This window comes from Dermacentor andersoni, chromosome 1, assembly GCF_023375885.2.
Source record: "Dermacentor andersoni chromosome 1, qqDerAnde1_hic_scaffold, whole genome shotgun sequence".
NCBI lineage: Eukaryota > Metazoa > Arthropoda > Arachnida > Ixodida > Ixodidae > Dermacentor > Dermacentor andersoni.
Genome location: NC_092814.1, coordinates 116,162,103 through 116,186,231, shown reverse-complemented (window position 1 = coordinate 116,186,231; position 24,129 = coordinate 116,162,103). Strand labels below are relative to the sequence as shown.

The 24,129-nt window shown below is 42.7% G+C and overlaps 1 protein-coding gene across 1 annotated transcript in view; it reads right to left on the bottom strand.

Annotated features, from left to right (window-relative positions):
* Positions 1-24,129, bottom strand: part of l(3)76BDm (trafficking protein particle complex subunit 8 homolog l(3)76BDm) — a 161,949-nt gene that overhangs the window by 103,117 nt on the left and 34,703 nt on the right. The window contains exons 8-12 of the mRNA XM_050191010.3: positions 22,486-22,644; positions 11,880-11,986; positions 10,560-10,710; positions 3,494-3,597; positions 701-977 (exon numbers count right to left, since the gene is read on the bottom strand). Of these exons, the coding sequence (XP_050046967.1) occupies positions 701-977; positions 3,494-3,597; positions 10,560-10,710; positions 11,880-11,986; positions 22,486-22,644 (798 nt within the window). The remainder of the gene's footprint in view (positions 1-700; positions 978-3,493; positions 3,598-10,559; positions 10,711-11,879; positions 11,987-22,485; positions 22,645-24,129) is intronic.

Sequence of the window (24,129 nt, the reverse complement as noted above, 5' to 3'; positions counted from 1 at the left end):
TTCACCATCAACATCACCGCTAATTATCGTTATCAAAGCAAACAGCGTAGAAAGCTTTGCTTACATCGATTCCCACAGTGCATGGGATCCGCATATCTTTTCAATCGTGCAACTTAAGTGTGACGCAACATCTGAACCTGTGTCCGAGGATGACTTCATCCTATAATGCGCAATTGTAGTGAACCCCATTCCAGCTGCCCCAGCTCTGCGGTTACATGCCAGCAACGATGAATGGGGTAGCAAACGTAAAATAAAAGCGTCTTAAGGATGTCGCACATGATGGCAAACACGCCAGTGTTTCAAAGCAAATACAAATTTATTTGCTTCATTTACTTATTTCCTATAGGCTGCAAAGAAAATCTGGCCTAAATTTATGAAAAAAGTGTGGTCCTTACACAAAAATACACAACATATAAAATTGCAAATAAAAACACACAATCAAAGAAATATGACGAATGTGTTATGTGTGCTGAATCGGACACTTGTTATACAGGATAACGTTCATAGCCATGTATTACCCACTAGTGACATCTCATTATCAATGCAGTCAGTTCTATACACAAACCACCTGCAAATGACATCACACAAAGCAAAATCTTTGTATGGGTGAAGTAGGGAGAATTTGCTCAACTGAGGAGCTGAACTAGGATTTCCAGACAAAGGATCCTGCGTGGAAATGACATAAGTGGCCAGCCCTAACCTGCAGAGCCTGAGAATAGGCATGCAGTGCATGGCGTCGATGGGCTGCCTTTGCAAAGCGGTGCCCAGCTAGCACCAGGTGGAAGGCAAATTTGCGTGGGCAGGTGGGTGTTGCACGCAGGAAGCACAGAGCTGCCTGCTCCAGTAGCAGGGCACTGCGCAGGTCTGATCCCTCACTAGTAAGCCGGATCAGTTGTCCAGCTGCCACTGATGCCTGGCCCACCTGCCATAGGCACTCAGCACTCAGTAGTGCTGCTCGCGTCGCAAGCTGCGGCACTCTGGGAGGAGAGAGACCCATGATTAACAAACATCTCAGACACATCAAATAAGACACCAAGCACTTGCAATTTATGCATACCATAAATACACAAACCCCCCAAGGCATGACTTAAAAAGCAACAAGTTCTCAGACAGTCATGTAAATAGGTACAAAATATTGAAGCAAATGCACCTCCCAAGCTTGGCCTTTCCTTTAGTCTAAACTAAAATTTAATAAAACTGAACAAAAAGAAAGTGGAAAGGAAAAATGCAGCACGATTTAAACTGCTAGGCTGAAAAAACTGCACATGTGCACAGAAGCAACAGCAGGACTAGGGCACCTACTTGATTGCTGTCAAAGATATCAGTGTAGCCAACTTTTCCATAATATGTGTACTGTGTAATTTTAGTCAGAAGAGAAATGACTCGTCTTCGAACCAGTGTGTTTCAAATAAGGAAATAAGGGTGTTAGCACCACTTCTATTTGTGTCACAAAGAAAGAAATGAAGTACTATATTAATAAGAACGTGAGTTGTCATGCATGCAATATGAAAGGTCTGTTTGATACAGTTTCTGTACAACGTAGCCCAGTGTAAAGTAAGGCTACGTCCACATTTGGGAAGTGGGAAGCGGCAAGCGGGCGGAAAGGCCAAAGTGGGCGAAAAATATTTTCCGTGCATGTCCAACATGTTCGCATATGTTTCGCCACTGCAGTGAAAACCACTACCGCTTTCACCCACATCCATCTAGTCTGCGTACGTTTGTCGGCATGGTGGAGCTGTTCATTACACCATTTCATGCGGTATGTTCATTCATTGACCCATCAGTTATTACAAGCTATCATATTGTGCAACTGCAAGTGTCGTCTTTAACGTTCGTCTATCATGAAAGAGGAATAAGACATAGTTTTGATACTTTTAGCTAGCTGTTTCTCCTAAAAATGGACAATTAACAACAGATTTGAAATTTTAAGGCCAGATGTTTACATGCTAGTGCAGCTTCCGCTGAAGCAGAACGACTCTCCGCTTCGCTGTGGTGAAAAAATCGGTCCGAGACCAATTGAGTTTGCCACCTGGTTTTTTGCCTGTTTCACCACCTAGGTGGGCGAATTTTGTCAATTTCTTGCCGCTTCTGCCTGCTCCGAGACCGTAAATGTAGCCTAAACATCAGTTGTCTTGTGTTTGTGATGTCATTGTCTTATCTTCATGTCATGCTCAAATTCATGCTAGTAAAACGTTTTCACAAAAATAGTGGGGCTTTCTTTTTCAGTATGCAATTCACTTTCGCTTTGACATGCTGGCTGGAAATGCAGCATCCTATAAGAGCATGTTCAGTTTATTCAAGAATAGCAGCCCATGTGGTCTTGCTAATGAAGTACAGGACATGCTACTATGGCCACATTACAGACCGCCTTTTGGTATACAATCCTCCTTTCAAATGAATGAATGAATGAATGAATGAATGAATGAATGAATGAATGAATGAATGAATGAATGATCTACCATGGCCTTCTAAAATTGGTATAGAAGAGAGCACTCATTTGGTAATAGGCTTACAAATTAAATTATGGGGCACGCCGTAGTGGAGGACTCTGGAAACTTCGACCACCTGGGGTTCTTTAACGTGCGCCTAAATTTAAGTACACGGGTGTTTTCGCATTTCGCCCCCATCGAAATGCGGCCGCCGTGTTGGTAATAGGCTGTAGCTTTAAATTTCAGTACAGTGAGAATGCAGCTCTTGCATGGGTCGAAGGGCTTGCTCAGAATTTTATAGTTTAATGAAAAACATTTCGATGACAAAACCAAAAGGCTGAAGATAATGTTGCAACTTAGCAAAATTAACAAACCAATCTGTGGACTTCAGCCACTGCCTTGTGTGTCCAAGGTAGGGTGCTGTTCCACTCCGCTATGATTCAAGACAGTAAAGCTACCTTTAGAGGATGCTGGCATTCATGGGTGTGCAGAGGCTGCTTCCAGTCAGTGGCAGTGCTGTACTTGCCAGCTGAGCTTCATATGGTTGGTAAATAGCCAAACTAGCTACAGAAATTTTTGTACATCTTTCTTATGCAACATTTGTCTGACACAGGACTGAACTAATCTATCAAATGCTGTCAAATATCTGATTAAAAAAATGTCACACATTTTTTACATCTCCAAGAGCATTCAACAAGAATGTCAGTTGAACTAATAAAAAAAAAGTTTCACATTTAATCCCTGCCTGCCTAGTCATTAAGCACTCTTTATTGACAAATTGGTATTTATGAAAATGTTTATTATAAAGAAGCTCCAAAAAATTCGCACTTGAAAGACAGAATGACAATGGAAACATATAGCAGCCAGGAAAAAGATTTGAAAAATATTTTTTTACAATTTGTCTTACACAATTTGTCTTACAATAATGCACAAGATATTTCTTATCCAGCCTCAGAATATGAATGAAAGGCAAGAATATTGCTTTGTACACACACTTGAAGGCCACTGATGAAAGGGGTGCTGACAAGTTTAGCACTAACTAAACAGACCCACTTTTAACTCACTTGCAGGTGTTGAGGTAGAGGTCAATAGCAGAATCCATATAACGTACAGGGAAGGGCCTCTGAGCACTGACACCAGCCATGAACACAGCTAGAGCAGCCATTTCCTGCAGTTCAACAATATAAGCAGCGCACATTTAGGATTTCATGTGTGCAAACAATTGACCCTTTATATTGATGCAAGGCCTGCTTGCCAATCTACATTCTATAACCACGATAAAAGATAAGCAAAAAGGCCTATATCATAAATGGGCAGGTCAGTGTGCTTTTTGGCTTAAAGCAGTAAGACTGAACATGCAGCACAAATACACAACTATAACCACAAGAAAAGTTTTTGCACTCGCACTATTTTAATTTCGTTCATTGCACCAGCAGAACCGAAAATTTGCAGAAAGCACAAATCACTAAAGCACAATGAAAGCACAAATCACTAAAAATATTTGTTTATTGCTGTGCATACATGTGAATGCCACCTATGACTTTGTACTGGCTATCATAGCAGTGCAATATGCATACAAAGGCTGCGTCAATCGGTGACGCAAACATGAATGGCACTGTGATGCCATTGCCCACCCACCACCCAACACACGCACATGCGAGTGCACGCATGCATGCACGCACATACACACAAAAAAAAGAGTGGAAAAAATATAGGCTATTGTGTTGACGAATGGAAGCAGTATAGCATGCTGCTGTCTGCTGTGATATCTATAACTAGCAAAAATAAATAAATAAATGCATTTGTCCAACATTTCACAGTTCCTGTAGTACCATAGAATAAAGACGAAAGAAGAGACAAACAAATGCCAATGCTGCTTAGTTATTTTGTGCTGCCGAAACAATGATAATTCAACTTGCTCAACCTTCCATTTCAGCTACAATAGTGATGCACAGTTGTGCCAATGATGCAATACACAACATATTACATAAATAAATGCAAAATGTGTGGCTAGTAACATGGGCTGCCATTCTGAAGCATGGGAAGTCATGGATACCACTGAGAGACGAAACGCCATCTTAAACAATGAAAGTACAAATACTTCTAACAAAACGAGCATGCCCATGGCCAAGCATTTACAGTATTGGGGTTAGGTCAAAGTAGTTCAGAGGCCTCTACCCCACTGGAATCACTGTCAGAGGACAATTCAGGCTATTGTTTTTAATGACATCACACTACTTGGTAGCACTCTTGAAAAGTTATCTTCCTTAACTCCAAGCAAGTTCTCTATGTGAGAAAGTTTTAAGTCCCAATTTGGTTCATTTCGAGCAGGGCTGGGCAAAGATACTTTGCAATTGTATCATGATATAAGATACTCTGGCAACAAGTATTTGAGATACATATACAAGATAATAGCGTAATTATTGTATCTAATATGATACTCTCCAATTGTATCGTAAGATACTTTGATACATTTGCAAATTTCTTATTGTAGATCTATATAATGTAGCAGAAAACATGTATGCACAAAAATGTATGCTTGGAAATTTCTGAACTCTGACCAACCTTCTTTCATTTGAATGATGTCTGTTAGTATCTCAAAATTTTTGTCTTCCTTGCTTAAAGTATAATATGTTTCTTCCGAAACAATTTATTGGGGCTATTTTAGCTGCTTAACATGAAAGCTCTTTATACGCTGTACTGTCAGCGGTTCTTGGTTGTCATGTTTGTAACTGTTGGGAGCCAAGTCGCTGCCCTGCTTGCCGACCAGCTAGCGGGTCGCCATCTAACAACAAAGACGCCAATAAAAAAACTCCACAGCAGTATTTGCACCTCTGCACGATGGTGCAAATGCCGCTGTGGAGTTTTACCTTGTTCATAGACATATTACCGTTTACGCATGTAACGTAATTAAAAAAATTTGTTTTGGTGCTTGCAAGCAACAATAAAGCACACAAAAGAGCCACCTTATGCACAAGGTGGTTTTACGTGCCAAAACCACAATCTGATTATGAAGCACGCCATAGTGGGGGAGTCCGGAAATTTGAACCACCTGGGGTTCTTTAACAGGGACCAAAATTTAAGTACATGGGTGTTTTCGCATTTCGCCCCCATCAAAATGCGGCCACCGTGGCCAGGATGCGATCTCGCGACGTCACGCTTAGCAGCCCAACACCATAGCCACTAAGCAACCATGGTGGGTAACCGAGGGACTACGAAAACAAAAGGTCGGCTGCGCACAAACGCTTTCGTCAAGATGGCGCAAGTGCCACCATGTGACTCTGCTCCACCAATAGGGACATGCAGACATCATCGCCTGCTCTCGGTGGAGGGCTCTGGCAGAAAGATAAAAGAATGTCGCTGACTTTAGTTTTATTCAAGTGGCTTAGTGGCAGCAGTATCAGCTTGAGAAGCGGAGTTCAGCCAACGTTTACAGTTTCACACAGTGATGTTGTGATAGCAGTATCTTGCATCTTAAGATACAAGATAGATCCTCAAGACACACGAGACACTCAAGTGAATTTCAACTTTGGGTTAATGTTCTTGGGGTCCAGAGCTCAGGTTTACGAAATGCAGAAAGAGGAGATTGCTGGCGACTACATTGGAACTGGCATGAACTTCTGTGAGTCATAAATCAATAACACACACATTTTTTGTTAGTACCATTGTATATCTGTTAACCATGCTAACATTCAGTACAACTGTATATCATATAGAAAGTGTATTTGCAACATATTTTAGCTGTAACGCTTAAAAAAGTATGTGATAATGAACAAGTCGCAAGCAACAGTTTGCTGACCAACAACTTCATGTGAAATGTGGCCTTGGGTTGTGGCGTACGATTCTTGCGGTGTACGATTTGGACCCTAGATGGTACCTCAACTGTACACCATGAAGTGAATTGGAAACCATGTGAGGAGCCCCTATGTAGAGGGATGTGCAGAGAGCCTGCACTTGTACGCGTTATAATAAAATAGTGAGCTGGCATCTTTTTTCCTATGCAGAAATGGCACACCCGCCTCGAATGTTGGCTGCCTGAGTGCGCTCAAGAGAGCCTTCGCTCAAGCAAAGAGTGATGTGTCAGGTAATCTGCATACAGGTGCCTTCTTTTTTTTTTTTTTATTGCCATAAAGACTTGCCCTTAAGGCATAATTCTTGGTGCGTATATGTGTATTATATGTGTGCTGTAAGGCCTGTGTTGTGTATAAATTGAAGCAGTGTTCTTGTCCACCTCCATTTTTGGCAACGTTAACAAGCTAGGCCAACATAACATAGCTGAGCCAACCCAAAAGATTTGAGAAGATCGGGTAGCACCTACTGTAATCAACATGACCAGCACCTTGTTCATGACTGGCATGTACAAAGGTGAGTATAAAATTATCCACACCACTGTTCTCGAAAAAATTCTGTTCATCACACTGTCTCATCAGCACTTTCTATGTGAGATCATTGTCTCTCCAGTCTATTTTGTGCAAGTTTGGATTTGCTGCTCTGGTTCAGTTCTGACTACTACACAAAGCCCAATGTATTTTTATATGCCAAGTTTATACCTGAAAATACTAATTTAAGTGTGTAAAACTTAATGAAAAACCCATAGTATTGTTTTTCACATGCTGGAGTGAAGTTTCAGTTGTAGATAGCTCAGGAAACAAAATACTACTCCATTAATTACTGAACAAATTAATTTTTAACTCAAATAGGATTTCACTGCTTTAAAATGACACTAAAGGCAAATATTAAATCAAGCTAAAGTGACAGATTAGTGCTTGAGAATCTCTAAGGCGTCAATATTATCGCGAACAGAGCCTTAATAATCGAGAACTTGAGGTAAATGAAGGACATGATTAGACTCCCCCAGGACATTCAAAAAATTAAAATTAATTAAATTATGGGGTTTTACGTGCCAAAACCACTTTCTGATTATGAGGCACACCGTAGTGGAGGACTCCGGAAATTTCGACCACCTGGGGTTCTTTAACGTGCACCTAAATCTAAGCACCCCGGGTGTTTTCGCATTTCGCCCCCATTGAATTGTGGGCGCCGTGGCCGGGATTCGATCCCGCGACCTCGTGCTCAGCAGCCCAACAACCATAGCCACTGAGCAACCACGGCAGGTCCGGGACATTCAAGTACTTGCGCGATGACGAAAGCGCTCCTCAGTTAAATTTTGTCACTAGTACTTAACCACTCGTTGTACAAAACATCCTTGCATTGTATTATAAGACGAAATAAAATGCCACTTGTCCAGTTATGTGTTACTTTTAGAAAAAAGAACTCATCGAAATAACCCTGCAAACGATGCAATCGATCGGAAGGTTTCGTTTTCGCTCGACTCCGGGCAGCCCACGCTTTCGTGTTTCAGTAGTTATCGTGTGGTGGTGCGCTGGTTTTGCTGGCTCACGAAACTCGCCCGAACTGCAAGTAGTGAAAAATTCAACTTCCATGTGATGAAGCTGGATGCCCGAACGGTCTACGCCACTTGACCAAAGAGTAGCTGCAGCGGCGAATCTGCCACTCTGTCTTTGCTCGGTACTGCCATCCGTCGGGTGCAGTTTTACTCGCCGACGGCAGCAAAGGGTGGCGATGGTGTATGCAACGTCACCACTCCCCCGGTTCGGTGGCAGGAGATTTGAATTTCCAAACAGGCATTCGGACCCTTCAGATGCAATTTCCTCGTAAACTAAGCCTTTTCTTGGCACGAAACAAGCGTTGCGAGGTTTCTGGAATGGTATATAAACAGTCCATGTCGACTTCGTATTTACCTTTAGTGTCTCTTTATGGTAAGCTAAGCATTGATGTATGCTAGAGGGTTTTCTTTTACAAGAAGCCCACATCAAAGGTTTTCGCTTCTACTTCAGCAAAAATAATGTTCATGCTACAAAAAACCTCAAAGGTAGAGGCAGAAATTGCACAGAGCATGAGAATAACATCTACACTGTCATCGTTCATGTACCGCTCTACCTTTTGCGGACAACGAAAATTATGGCACTCTTAGTTCTCTTTTCCAGCACAAAGATGAGACAACGGAATGGGTTATTAGTGAGAATGGTCTGTCTTGCCTTGTCCTGTACTGTTGTTTTGCCCTTGTGCTGCAAAACAGCACTATGTGAAACCAACTAGCCCAACAGTACATTCTAGCAAATCACAATACCCATATCACAATCACTGATACAGCGAAGAATGTTACAGGTAAACCAAGATGCTATGAAAATAATACAAATATCCCACGAATATCTTGTATTATAAGTAGAGATAATTTATTCATGTATTACATACAAAGCAAATCTAAAATGCAAAAAGGGGAGGACTGAGAATATACCCTACTTCCAGACAGAATGTTCTATATAACAACACCCTTATTCAAAACTAGAAGTAGTCACCCTCTCCTGGCAGGCCAGAATATGCCAACAGAAATATTGCACCAAGCGAACTATGCTACAAGATTCTAATACGAGAAATCGAGCAACATTATGCAAGAAGTCTCTAATTATGTACACTGGAATATTGAATGTTTTAGTCCTTGAATCCATCATGTATACTGAGGCTTAACCTACATTCATAAAAAAAATTGGCATTGCCTGCATCTTATAAGCAACACTAAAGTCCTCCCCAGTTACCTGCCTTAGGCGTATCATACGTATTTGGAGGTGAACACCTCTCTGATAAAGAGTGATTGCTACCAATGTGCAAGTTTTTCCATCAATAAGCTAAGTGGGCCTGGGTAAAATGTGATTTAACCCTCCACATTAAGCATCACTGTTTAAAAAAATTCCAAGACGTCAGGTACGTTCAAGGAGCTGCTTCTGGTTTGCTTCTACAAAGGCTTTATCTTTACTTTATCTGCTCAAACGTTCGTATGGTGTAAAGTGCACCATACGAACGTTTGAGCAGATAAAGTAAAATTTGTGAAACTTACACAATGCTGTTTTGATGTAAAAAGAACACCGTGCCTAAAATGAAAAAAATCTTGGCCAGATGTTTAGGGGGCTTAATTGGTTAAGAGCAAACCACAAAGCAGTCTACTGTTGAAGTGAAAGCACGAGCATGGGACATCGGAAAATTTCCTGTTGGGGCAAGTTTCGAAGTGCCCAGCTTTACAAAAAATTATTTGCAATAGTATGTCATGCTGGGTCCTTTCTACACCCTGTGCCGTGTATGGAGATTGGTTCTACTGGCATCAATAGCTAGCATATCTACGAAGTGTGCACAGACTGCATGTGTGTTCCTTTAACAGTGGATCACACTGTACACAGTCAGGGTCACCACCTGGCCGGCTTTCCATCAGTGCTGCCAATTTTCCCCTCACAGTGCCAGTTACCAGTTTGATCCACACACTGGCATGCCATTTGCCTGTTTTTCCAGTTCTCCCAAAATCAGTATGTTATATGCTGCATTGCAAGCACTCATTCATTCTTAATTCCTTAAACTTTTCACTGTAGCAAAAGTGTTGTGCTGTTCAAAGTTGTGAGCCTGAATGGTCCATCCTTTCACTTTCCTTTCTTTTTCTTCTGAACATGCTTCTCTTTATTATATCTTAACAGCCGGTGACCACCTATTTGTGCTTACCATGTCAGCTGGAACGACCAGTTTGTGCCAAATGAGCACAAGACTTATAATTCTTCGTTTCCTGCCTACCCCCTCTCCCCAGACAACCCTGAACTACGACTTTACCCACTGTTCTTCTCAAACATTTAAACCAATACCAAATTTTATCTAACGCCTTCAATATATTTCAAGCATGTGAAGATTGCACTCAGCATATTGTCACTACATCTCGTTCTCATTTTGTTTGTATTCTTGTATACAATACTGCCTACAAAAAGCATGTCTCCCTTCCTTTCCGGGTGATGGTATTTTTTTCTTGGCAGCGGTGGCAATTCTATCCACTGCTTGTGATCATCCGATCCTGAAGATAACGTAGGCAGAGCGCCACTCGGACCACTAACCACGTGAAGAAAGAAAAAGAATTGAATAGAATTGCGACATTATCTGGGCCCAGTATGCTATGCTGAAAATTACAACCAAACACAAGAAACAGGCCACGTAATCAACAAGACAAAACACTAACCAAAGTTTAAGGTGCGACAACTGTAACGGCTTTGTGTAATAGCATCTACAGTTGGATCTTACCTGTGCTCCTGCCAAATGCAGCCAGGCACTGTCCCCACTGAAGTCTCTCTTTGCACTGTGATATGCCTGGTAGGCAAACTCGTACAACTGGAACAGAAAAGCCAGATCCCCAAGGCGACGCACCTGCAATTCTGGCGCATCTTGGCCATACCTGCAGTCCAGACAAGGCCAGCAGCAAACAAGCACTAAGCCAAAGCTTCCTTATGCTGTGAAATAAACAGACACAAGTGTTCCTCAGTTTCTCAAAAACAAAATAAAGGGAGAAAGGGAGATAACAGGAGGAGGCAGAAAAGCATTCTGAGAATATTTGGCACTTAATGCCACTCTTTTAAAAGAAATAGTTGCTTTTAAACATACAGTTAAACATGAAGTGTGGTGCAAGCTGAAATAAAAACAATGCCGGAACACGGAACAATTTTTGTCTGATGGACAGGGAGGTGGTTAGGCCTAAATACCACCACTTCATTTAAAGTTGCAAGCAAAGTTGTCGCTTGGTATGGAGTCAACATGGTAGCAACTATGTTCAAAGCCACCACGTTTGTGGCATAGTGTATGCAGATGATATCCAAAAAATTGAGAGGCACAACGTCTGCAGTCTTAAAATTTCAGTTGCCGTTAACATTGGTTCTAGTGGTAGGTGGCAGTGCAGCGGGGAAGTACGAATAATCGTGTAGGTACAAAAAACGAAGTGTCTGAAAAACCAGGCGGTAACTATATTCAAAATGTTTTGTTACCAACATACACATGTTTAGTCACTTATAAACGAAAATTTGTTTTGCTATAACTGATACTATGTCGGATACTATGTCGGCAGCTTTGGTTTCAGAAAAATAATCCCCTGAAATAAAGCATGACCAACCAAATTTTCTATTTACTTGGTATATACAATCATTCGTAATATCCATCTTCATTATACTGAAGTTTCATTGTATATTACATCTTAATTTTGTTACACATATGTGGTCACTTTGCCTTCTGAAAGTACATCGCATCTTATTTTTATGACTTCGGCAGAGAGAAGATAGCATAGTAAGGCCACACGAGAATGCAATAAATGTCCGCACTCATACATCTAACAAAGGATCCCATATCTCACACATACCATTCATGTGAGGTGACATTAGTTCTTACCCTTTTTTCACACCTTCCACTCAAAGGTAAAAAAAAAATCACAAAATGCAAATTTCTTTTGTGCTTCAGTAGGGCTTCAAGTTCACATGCACACAATATAAATAAATGCACGCTACCTTCAGGGTCAACTGTCTTGTTATTCATGGGAGCTTAAATATCTACCCTAGGCAGAGAAGGCAAGGGGCTTACACAACGGAGTTGACCGATGCATGCGGCCCCTGAGGATTTGTCTTACTTCCAGCAAATAACTTCTTCATGCTCATAAGTGATCTATGGATCCCTTTCTTGTTCGTCACCTTCAAAAAAATAAACAATACAAGGATTAACACTTTTCTAAAAGTTCATAAAAGTTCAAGTCAAAAGCGAAAGATACCTTCTGCACACACCCTGCCATGAAACAAAAAAAGAAAGTTATGTAAGCAAATGCACTATGGCTTAGTTGGACATTAGCTTTCTAAATTTAAGCAATGACATTTGAAAAGTGATATATGCAAGCCACAGGAGCCACATCCTGACGACACCATTGTTAGTGCCTCAATGAAAAGAGACAAGTGGCTAAAACAACAATAGTACTCTCTTTGAAAAAAATTAAATTATGGGGTTTTATGTGCCAAAGCCACTTTCTGATTATGAGGCACGGCGTAGTGGAGGACTCCGGAAATTTCGACCACCTGGGGTTCTTTAACGTGCACCTAAATCTAAGTACATGGGTGTTTTCGCGTTTCGCCCCCTTCGAAATGCGGCCGCCGTGGCCGGGATTCAATCCCGCGACCTCGTGCTCAGCAGCCCAACACCATAGCCACTGAGCAACCACGGCGGGTTTACTTTTTCTTTTTTTTGACAATCACGTCTTTTTCCACATAATATATGACATCTAAACAATTCATCACAGTAAACTACATAAAGGTGCTACTCAAAGCAATAATTAGCAACATAAATAGCACAGTATTTACCAGAAAATTTTATACTGTGGTTAATTATGCAGCATGTCTTGTAATCATACGTATTTACCCCAAACACTCACCAACAACTGAGATGTGAGTGCAAGAAATTATCATGAATTAATTCCACTGTGACAATAAAGCAACACTGGATACTGTTATGAGCAAAACTAATTGACCATAAAGAGTGCGTGCCAAATTGCTTCATTGCACCACCCAACGCCTCAGCACTGGTCTGGCCTGGCGTTGAGGTTCGCATCATCTGCATGTGCATCCCATATTACATGCCACCATGATGGTTCGTTCTGTCTGATGCTCTCTGCTAACATTTGGCGGTTTCTATGTGAGCCATCGCTGCTGACAAGTATGACTCAGTGGTACCTCACACTAGCGGCCGTGTTACGTCACCGCTTCTGCGCCAATACCTCCAGACGGAACTCTCGCTGAGCCACACTTGGAAGATGACAGCAGTTGGCATAGAACTGAGAAAGCAATTGGCTAAAGCAACGGTCATGCCAGCGAGCGATATGAGATAGGCATGCACACTACATGGGTCTTGACGCTATGTGAAAAGTGCCGAGGCAGGAGGCGGTGCAATGGTGCAATTCGGTGCAAGCTTGCAGGGGTCCGTTACTTTTTCTTACAACAGTATTTGTACCTAGGCCTTTTTTTTTTTCTTGAATTTACTTTAAGTATAAACATACACATCACACAGGTACAGAATAGTCATAATTATTTGTTAATTAAAAACCCAATTCACGATAACGACATTTTTACGAGTGCATCCATTTTCAGGTTTTATCACTGTGATAGACAACAGCGTAGAGGAGGTGAAGTGCTCATCGCAATAAAGAAAGAACTCACTGTCGCATCCATCATTATCGATTCTTTACTCGAATTTGCTTGGATTTCCTTGAAGGGTGCTGCATTTGGTGTGGTCATTGGTGTTTTTTACCATCCACCAGACATGTCTGGCATGTTTTCTGATGAGTATCATCAAGTGCTGGGTGAAGTGTGCTTGCTTTTTCCTAATTCGGTAATTATAATATTTGTAGATTTCAGTTTTCCAAATATTGATTGGTCGATGCTCTCCATATTGGCCACAGATGCAGCCACACACTCTTTTCTCAGCACTTGACTTTTCATTAACACAACTCACTAGACAACCAACAAGATCCACTGAAACTTCTGTTAATATACTAGACAGTCTTAATTGACAATCCTGATATACTTTCCAACATAACTCATGAAGAAGGCATCGCTGACCATAATGTTATCACTGGATGCATCAACTTTTGTGCCAAAAAGAAAAGCAGATGTTATAGTAAAGCCAATTCTCCTGCAGTTAACACTAAATTAACCATAGAGTTTCTCACTATAACACCTAGAGGGTAATCTAGCGCCACCGTCTATGGGAGTTTCTTAAGGGGGCACCGTGCCGTCATGGGAATGACGGTATATGTGTCTGCGAGGCTCGTGTTGGCTGGTGTTGTAAGAGGCTTCGTCTAAAACGTGGATATGGCTACAGAAATAACGCATTCTCAAAGTAAAATCTTCATAAAATGTTTCCATTCACGCATATTACATCTTTACTCACCCACGATGCATGACCAAGCAAAGAAAAGCAAGAACAGACGACCAACTGTTTCAAAGCGAGCGCGAACCTTGTCGTCTGTCCTCCAACTTTAGCGGCCCGCTGATACTTTTTACGTAACATGTAGTCGCACACACAATAACAAGTTCTCATAGTTAAACAAAACATGTTTTCGCGTAATAATAAAGCTAAAACAGCTTTTCACGTGCTGTTCTAGTAGAAAATGAATCACAGTGACAGACGGAACGGTACTGTTGTAATCGCACCGCTGGCACGAGTTGGGGTCTCGGTGCTGACGCCCGTTATTGCCAATGGGTCGCAAGCCCCAAGGGTAGCGTTGGCCTGGCGGCCTGGGGCACTGGAAGCATCCGAAGGTCCCGGCAAAGCATGAGAAGACTGGTAACAGAACAACTTGTTTATTCTAACATAGCAAAAGAGCGGCCGGTCAGTTCGACCGAAGTGGAGAGACGGGAGAGCACGTAACTCAACAGTACAAATCGGAGCCTCTCTCCTGGCGTCCGGGGGCAGCTGCTCTTATACCCTCGGCGTCGCGGTCCAAAAGAGAAGGTCACGGGATGAAGGTCACGGGATGAAGGTCACGGGACGGCGGAGCATGACCCCACGACGGCGCGAACTGTCGGGCCGAGAGACCTGCTGAACCGAGTGTAGTGACGCATCGCCAACCCTCACCCACACGACGGCGCGAACAGTTGAGCCGAGAGACGTCCAGGCTCCTCATTCGGGGAACTCCGCTCCCCGGCTGCCGCGCTTTGACAAGCGAGGGCACACACACACACACGCACACACGAAGACACGTGGCACTGAAACACGCCTGGACACGCTTGGCGGGTAGGCGTTGCGGCGGCATCGAACAGGCCAAAATGTCCGCCGTTTTGAACAAAGCCCCGGCGTCCGTTGCATCCGCGCCGGCATTACCGCGCGTTGTAGGCGAAACGTAACAGTACTTGCCAAGCGCGTCTTCAAGGGGTCCTGTCTCTACGAGAACGATGCCAATCCGAATCCACAATATATCGGCATTCCCATGCATACCACAGTGCAGCAGCGCCAGATTTCCCTCTAGGTAATGTAGTGAGAAACTCTATGAAATTAACAGCTTTTTCAGATCAATGTCTGCATGAGCTTCATTCGTGCTCCACTGAAGAAAACTGGGTCCTTTTCAAGGTCACCTTCAGTCATCTCATCGACAATTTAATTCCTATGTTATCCATTTCCTGCAAAAGCAGTTCTCCTTAACTTGGTTTACCAACAAGGTTCGATGGCTTAATTACAAAAAGAAGAGACTGTACAGGCAGGCCAAACTAATTGGTCTCGTGAGTGCACACATTAAATACAAAGCGTGTGAAAAGGCTTACAAGGCATTGCTTATATCTACTCGCCATAACTTTTTTCTCACGACTTACCATCCATGCTAAAAAATAATACTCGTCAGTTTTGGCATGTAGTGAGCCCTGGTATCTGTGCTGACATCAGTCTTACTGATTCTTGTGGCATTTCTATCCCTGATTCAGATTGCGCTCAGATTCTTAATGATACATTTGTAACAACTTTCGCTCATGAAAACGTTAACTCATTGTCTACATTAAGGGCATTAGTGGGAATCACTACGCAACGAGGTAGTCATCAGTGAGCCTAGTGTTTTATCTCTACTAACCAATCTTAAAAAGTCATCCAGTGCCGATCATCTAGGCTTCAATATAATAAAATTTTAATTGCATTGCATAGTATTCGTTCCATGTTAACCACTCTATTTTCCCAGTCACTATCAACTGGCTGCATTCCTAATGACCTGGCACATAGCTAAAATAATACCCATTTTCTAATCAGGTGACTGTGCTTCTCTGCTTAATTAGTGTCCCATCACCTTAACCAGCCCTATTTGTAAATTACTCAAACATATCATACACAGTCAAGTCATTAACTTCCTCGAAGACCATAACATTATTTTCAAGCATCAGTATGGTTTTTGCAAAAGTTACTCATATGATGCCCAACTTGCCAGATTTATTAACAACATACACATGCTGCTAGATGCTGGGCTTCAAGTTTAAACAATATTTTTAGACATTTCTAAGGCATTCGATCGCGTCCCACACCATAGGTTGTTACTTAAACTTTCTCAACTTAACATTCACTTGAATATAATTGCATGGATCACCGACTTTCTCTCATCTAGATTTCAGTTTACATCAGTTAACAATTCTGACTCATGTTACGCTGATGTTAGGTCTGGAGGTCCACAAGGTAGCATACTTGGACTTTTACTCTTTCTAATCTATCTTAATGATTTAACCAGTTGCATGACGTCAAAAAGCAGACTATTTGCAGATGATTGTGTAGTTTAGCGATGTGTAACAAGTAGCACTGATAGCCACTTACTACAAACTAACCTAGATGCGATATGTACATGGTGTCCTAACTGGTTAATGCTATTAAGTACTTCCAAAACTAAAATAATGTCTTTCACCAATAGGCCACGAATTCCAACCACCTACTTCCTTGATAACAACGCTGTAGAAATCGCCACAACTTACAAATACCTTGGTAATAATCTTCAGTCAAAATTACCATGGAATAATCATATTAACCTTACCCTTGCCTCCACTAACCGTACTCTCAGACTTATTAAACATGACTTCAAAGAAGCCCTAATGCATATAAAAAAACTAGTATACACCACAGTAATCCGTCCCAAACCAGAATGCGCGTCTGCCATTAGGGATCCCGAACAAACTTGTATCACTAGTAACATCGAAGCCTTGCAAAAGCATGCTGTGCTATTTATTTTTTCCGATTATTCCCGCTACACCAGCGTCATCTCATTAAAGAATAAAGCTGAGTTGGACAACTTATCATTTCACCATAAAATTTCCCGCCTATCCCTTTTCCATAAGCTTTATCATCATTCTTCACTTCATGATGATTTCTTTCAGCCACCACCAGTTATTTTTCCACGTCGTGACCACCCATATAAAGTCAAACGCATTAACTGCCAGTCAGCCCATTATGCATATTCATTTTTACCACACACACAACTGAATGGAACGCCTTACCATCAGAGATTGCCATGGAACACGTCTTAACTAAATTTCAAGATCTAATTCTCTCACAACTTGCCACGTAACCTTATTATTATTATTTTGGGACTTTACAGTGTCTCATTTTCTTCTTTTTTTTCTCTTACAATGTATGTTGCTGTTTGCTTTTCATTGCAGTTACCTTATATTCTTCTAATATGTACTTATGTTTCCTGTGCAATATTTGTGATTCATCTTGTATATTACCTAAGCTTCCACTCTATTATTTTGTGCTTTTTTTGTATTAGTACGATGTATAAGTATAATCTGTGACCAATGCCTGTCCCCCCACCCCCCCACCCCCATGTAATGCCCTCGTAATGAGGGCCTTTGGGGGTACCTTGAATAAATAAATCTTAAGACATAACAGACGATACGCAAAAGTCCATAAGCAGGCTTTCCCACAGAGATAATTTTCCCTAACCAAGATGGACGCATTCATGCTAGTGGTACTGTTAAAACTTAGACATGCATTTTAAGTCGAAAGCCTTATATGGCCCACAAAGCGAAAAATCCGGTGTCCGGCATTATCATCCAATGGTACCAAAACCCACATTATCAAGTGATGACTTCACGTTCCTGGCACTGGACCTGCTGCTGCGCGCACTAAGAAATCCCACGGTGAACAGCCACGGCAGCAGCAGCATGCCATGGCCCACACCCAAATAACTGACCTGGCCTACTCCCAAAATTGGATTAAGGTGGATTGAAGTGGATTAAGGTTGATTAAAGTGGATTAACATGCATTAAAGTGTATTGAGGTTCATTAAAGTAGATTAAGATAGAGTAATGAGAATTAAGGTGGATTGAAGTGGATTAAGGTTGGTACAAATTAAAACAAGGTGAATTAAGGTGGAGTCCTCATGCTTTCGCATTCAAATTACGTAAGGATATTTAAGCAACTGTCAACTTCTTGAAACCTTGAATGGTGTGGGGAATGGACAATGGCAGGAACGATGTCACTGACACACATGTTGGTACTTCAATTATGATTCTAGCCAGAGGTCCGCCATCTTGGTTGCGTCAAAGAAGGTGTTGGTAAAAGAAGTACTTGCAGGTTTTATATACTGTCTATTACCTAATAATTTTCATTAAATTCTGGAGTTTTACGTGCAAAAACCAAAATATGATTATGAGGCACACCATAGTGGAAGGCCCCAGATTATTTTTGACATCTGGGGTTCTTAAACGTATGCCTAAATCTATGTACAGTCGAACCCACTTACAACGATACCGGTTTTAACATTGTATCGGTTTTAACAATGAGAAGCTGCTGCACTGTCAACTTTTGTATGTTTTCCATGGTGAAATAACCCGCTTACTACAATGTCTCGATGCCGCATTATCGGTTATAACGAAGTCTGGCTGCTGGGTGTCCGAGCCGAGAGGTAGTGAAATGTGAAATCCTTGAAAAGAAAAAAAGAAAACGAGAAGTTCGAGCCGCTGTACGATGGGCCGCTGCTCCAACAGCCGCCGCACGCTCATTTTCCAGCCATCTCCGTGCGTCTCTCTCCCGTCGCCCTTCCACCCCTCCGAACACAAATGGGCTACGCCCAGAGCTCTACGCTGCTCCACCATCCGAAACACGAATTGACCGCGCTAACTGCGCTACTCGCAGATTGCTCGTGTGTTGCTCGCTGGCTCCTCATTCAGCGCAGTTCTGCAAACACCTTAATGGCCCGCGTTCGTCTTTGTTGGTTGCATCGAAATCGTTCCTGGCCACGCGGTTTCTCAGCCTCGTTTGACCAACGGTTGGTTTGACTCGCCGCCGAAATGGAAGATCGCTGATCCGCCTGCTGATCATCAGCAATGCACGACGTTGCCGGTGAAAAGAAAGCACCTGTCTAGATTTGGAAGCTAAGTGCTTCTGACCAATAAGGCGATTGGCACGATGATGATGAACATGCTTGTATCAAATAGCAACAGCGATGACGGCAGCGATGACGTGGTAGGGCAGGCTGCCTCAACATTGCCCTCACAGGAGGCCCGTTAGATGATTCAGTCCCTCCAGGGCTTTGTTTTCGAGAGGAACCTTCTGCTGCACTACGTGGAGCACCTCGGCAAGCTTGCAAGGCTGACGAACATAGGGTTTTCTCGTCTAAGCCAGTGGGAAGTACGTGGCGAGATGCTTGTGGTGATCTCACCTCAGCGTTTCTTCTGGATTTCTCAAGCTGACAGGCTGCCGCGGCAGGCTTCTCGCAATTTTTACAAGGACCCTTTTGGGGCCCCCAGAGCGATGCCTCGCCGGTGCTCGCATATCGCCTGCCACCCGTGGCCCCTCTTTGCAGTTGTTATAGCAGTGCCATTCTTTACCGCTGACAGCTGTGGCTTGTTAGACACAATCGGAGCACCCAGGAAGCAATTAAACGAGTAAACACAATCAGCAGTCGGATGGAGGAAGGTGCTGGGGAGGGGCACTGGCCTCCCCGCCATTATAGTTTTCTCACATCAGATCAGCCATCTCCCTATTTTGATTTTTTTCATGCAACGCAGTTATAACAATTATCGATTATAACAATGGAATTTTCGTGGCACTTGAATATTGCTATAAGTGGGTTCGACTGTACATGATCATTTTTTGTATTTTGCCATCATCAGAATGCAGCCGCCGCAGCTGGGATTGAACACGCAACGTCGAGCTCAGGAGTACAACACGATACTTACTAAGCTATCGTGGTGGGCCACATATGAATAACAGCAAGTACCATCACGCTTAGGGTACCACCCTTGCTGAGAAAAAAAAATCGAAGTGAAGTCTTGGTGGCAAAAAATGCATGATGCTTTAATAAGGAATTTAGGAAAGTTTAAGGAATAAGGAATGAAATCAGATGTGACAGTATCTGCTACGTATGAACAATTAACAGAGTGCAATGTGCCAAATTTAGGGAGAACTGGAAAACCGGTAAGCATGTGATGGTCAAACCAGAAGCTGACTCCATTAAGAAAAAGCAGCTGTATCAGGGGAAAGCCAGCCAAGTGGCAACCCTAATCATGCTTTGTCTTGCCCAACTGTGCATGCAAGACAAAAGTCGTCCTGAATAACTTCTCACTGGCACTGAAAACATAATAAAGTAAAACTCCACTACAGTAACTGTGGATGTAGTCAAGTTCCAAAGATAGTATACGAAACTATCAGTTCTGACGAATTTTCCAATTTTTATGACCAGGAGCCTGGGTTTAGCAAATAGCCAAACCCAAGAAACTTTCCATGGAGAGACAGACCCTCTTGGAACAATTGCATGGATTAAATTTGAGGTCTGCCTGTTAGGCTACTCATGTGGCCAACACATATGGTGTTGTTCAAGAGAACTTTCTGGCTAGCTGTCATCACTAGCTAAGCTAATGATAAGCACCACTGTATAAGCCTCCAACATGCATCCACAAACACGGCAGTTTCGTTGCTACCCCATGCAAATTGGCTGACGTAAAAGAACACATAAACCTGATGTGGTAATCATTCAAACCAAAAGCCAGAAGAGTTGGGGTTGCCCTGACCCAGGGTCTATGCAGTCTTCACGCTGGAACCACTGTGGTGGATGAACTGGGCAACATCACTAATGGTAATGCAGAGTTGTACTATCTACCTTGTCATTTGTTTTAAAGTGAAGCTTTCTTTGCCTCTTCCCTGGAGTTTGCCATTTGTTGTCGTTTCCTTGCCAGATACATTTGTGAATATATATAGACAACTTGGGCCACTAAGTACGTGCCCGAACAGACAACTGCAGCACTTGCTTTGTGCAACTGGGTATGTGCCATTTCGTGTGCACCCATACTTGGCCAGCCTTCCAAAACTGATGTGCCACTGCGACATGAAGGGTATGAAGCCTTATATGTATTTAACTATGGATGATACTTCTCTGTGCCCCCATAGACATCTGATCAACATTATTCCTTCAATAAGCATTATATCACCTTCGTCCTCATTATGCAGATAGCTACAGGCCACAAGGCTGTGCTCATGTCATCCGCTACTGCTGCTACCTCTCTAACTCATACAAGCTTCCTGTCACTTAGATTCCATCATTGCGTTGAATCTGTGCATTTCTTTTGTTTTCTTTCCATATTTGTCAAAGCTCTGTACCTGCATAAAGTTACAAATAATGTCTCATTCTATTTGTGCTTGAATATCAAATACATTCTCTTAATCACTGCATAGCAACATTACCATATGGCTTTGTGCCTTTCATAAAAACTGTTTCTCAAAAACTTTGTTGTTCTGCATGCTAGATGCAGCTACAGTGTTTAAAAGTAGGATGTGCAGTTACAGAGCTCATTTCAACACTGAAAGAAAAAACGGTAAGATCCAAGCAAGAAAAGCTGGTGAAAGTTCATCTAGAGCAGTGGTTCTCACTGGGGATGCACTGATCCAAGGGGGTCCACAAAGCCATTCTTGGGGGCTCACGAAACCCATGCCCGCAAGTTAGTTGCTGCGCGCGGCAAAGTCCGCAACCACGTCAGCCGGGGCGGCCACGGAGAGCGCCGAACGCCCGCGCTTAAGTTTGTTTGCATGCGTACGTGCAGGAGGGGGGGGGGGGGAGGAGTAGGGCAAGGCCTCTGCAAGCCTTGAGGCATTCTGGTTGGGGACTGCAGAATGTTTCCTCTTTTCCATGAGATGGCTGTAAAGCTTTTGTTGCAGTTTTGTACCACATATGCATGCGTGCATGCTTTTTCCAGGCTTGCATACTTGCAAAGCAAATACAGAAACAGGTTGAATGTGGCTGCAGATATGCAACTCTGCTTAAGCGTGACTGCACAACGTATTGACAAGATGTCCAAATTGTGACGTGGCACTTTTGTTTAATCATTCTTTGCCAGGTAGCAATAAAGGCACCTGTTTCATGCTGTATGTTATGTTAATTTATCCCCCCCCCTTACTGCAAGGGGTTTCCCATCACTTCCACCTTGTGTGGGTCCACAAGGGTTCCCCCACACATCCGTGGCTGAGAACCATCGATTTTCAGCAATGTATTCACTGAAAAAAAAAATTAAGAAAAATAAAAATAATAAATCTGATAGAGATAGAAATCAAGAAATGTATTTCGGGGAATCTAACAACCATGAAAGCTGAACCCTATAAATAATGCACGTCAAATTTTTCACCAATAAGCTGAATAACTGCACCAAAAAACAGCTTATTACAGCTCATGAAAGCTATGGACAATCACCTGGTCATTGAGGATCCGCATTTGTTCCTCTACATAAGGAACCAAGGCTTGGCTGCAAAATTCTTGTATAAAGACTCTGAGGCGAGCTCGATCACTCTGCGCTAGACAGCTGCCCAGTCGACTACCAGGCTTCCTCTGCCACCCCTTTTCTTCCGCTAGCTGTGCAAAAGAGGAAACACAGCATTTTAATATTCAGCAGACTCAAAGAGCTCAAAGAACCTGAACATTGATATCTGTGCAAACACAATTTTTGCATTAATGAAGTGATCTCACATCCTCATTTAAAAGGTACCTCACCAGGCTCCATCAAATATTCGGTTATATACTAGAAGTTCTAAAGCACCGTCAAGGGAGTGCTTTACTGTAATAATTTTAAAGTTTTAGTAGCAGCCAACATAAAAGCAATGGAAAAAACTGTGCGAAGAGAGCTAACCTCCCTGCAGCAGAGGCTCTTTCCCGTTGTCTCAACCAGCATCAATCAACATTACTCCTTCTTTTTGTTTATTTTTTCTCTCTTCTTGCTGAGTGATGCATTTGCAGAGGCAGTTTAGTGAACTCTGCATTTCTTGGGATTTTTAAGTTTGCACTGCTGCTCGTGCATTGCAGGTGCTATAGAAGCGGCAGGTATAAGATGCCATACTGCTGGCGGGGAGTGTAGCTCCTCTAAAAAGCATGCACAGACTTTGTTTCAATTTTCAGCATTTTTCTCAGCACACATACCAGGGGTCCTCCAATACTTTCATTCTGGTCATAGAACTCCTGTGTGATGCTATGAGAGCATTTCATACATCAGCCGCAGTGGACGCACTGCAGTGCTGACACAAGTAGAAGGGCATCAGAGCAGATGCTGAACAAACGGCACATGTGTTCTGTGGTTATGCCGACTTCTGCGCAAGGGTTGATGACCATTATCGGCTTGCGATTATTGTCAGCACAATCTGCAATTTGTTGCACCATTTCTGTACAGTGTTAAAAATTGAAACGTAAACAATTTTGAAACTACTACAATATATTGTTTCGTTTCCAGGTTCACTTGCATTGGCGGCTCAATTCAGACTTCAAAAGGTACACTTGGGACTGCTCCACGGTCAGAAACTGGCTACAGAGCAAATGCACACTGCACTTCCATGTCATTATGCATAAAAGGCGTGCATTGTTGTTGGTAGCTGCTCGCATTTCAGTTTTTGCATTGTACATCTCTCTCCATGCAGTGACAGCGGTGCTTCATGATAGAAACAATGCCCAACATTTGTTGTGTGCCTGCTGTGGAGATGGGATTGCATAAGGCTTACTCTATGAGTACCAGTAAAGAAAGGGCACGATGCTCCACCACTCCACAACACACAAAGGCACACTACGGCAGGGTTCGTGCACTCTCCAACACAGCGTAGAGAAGCCTCCGGAATCAGAACGTCAACAAACACGGGTTTATTAACCCAAGGTACAACACAGTGTGGCAGTCACTGTGCTTATAGGCAAAGGCTCATCGCAAGACCCGTCGAGCACGTGTGCCCGCTGCACTAGGGCTAACTGGGTGGTGATCCACCAAGCACAAGAACGAGAAGTCGTGGAAGCAAAGGTCTCATGTAGCCAACTCGTTACAAGCCTGTGAGCATCTACCTCGGCAATGAAGTGCTCAGCGGA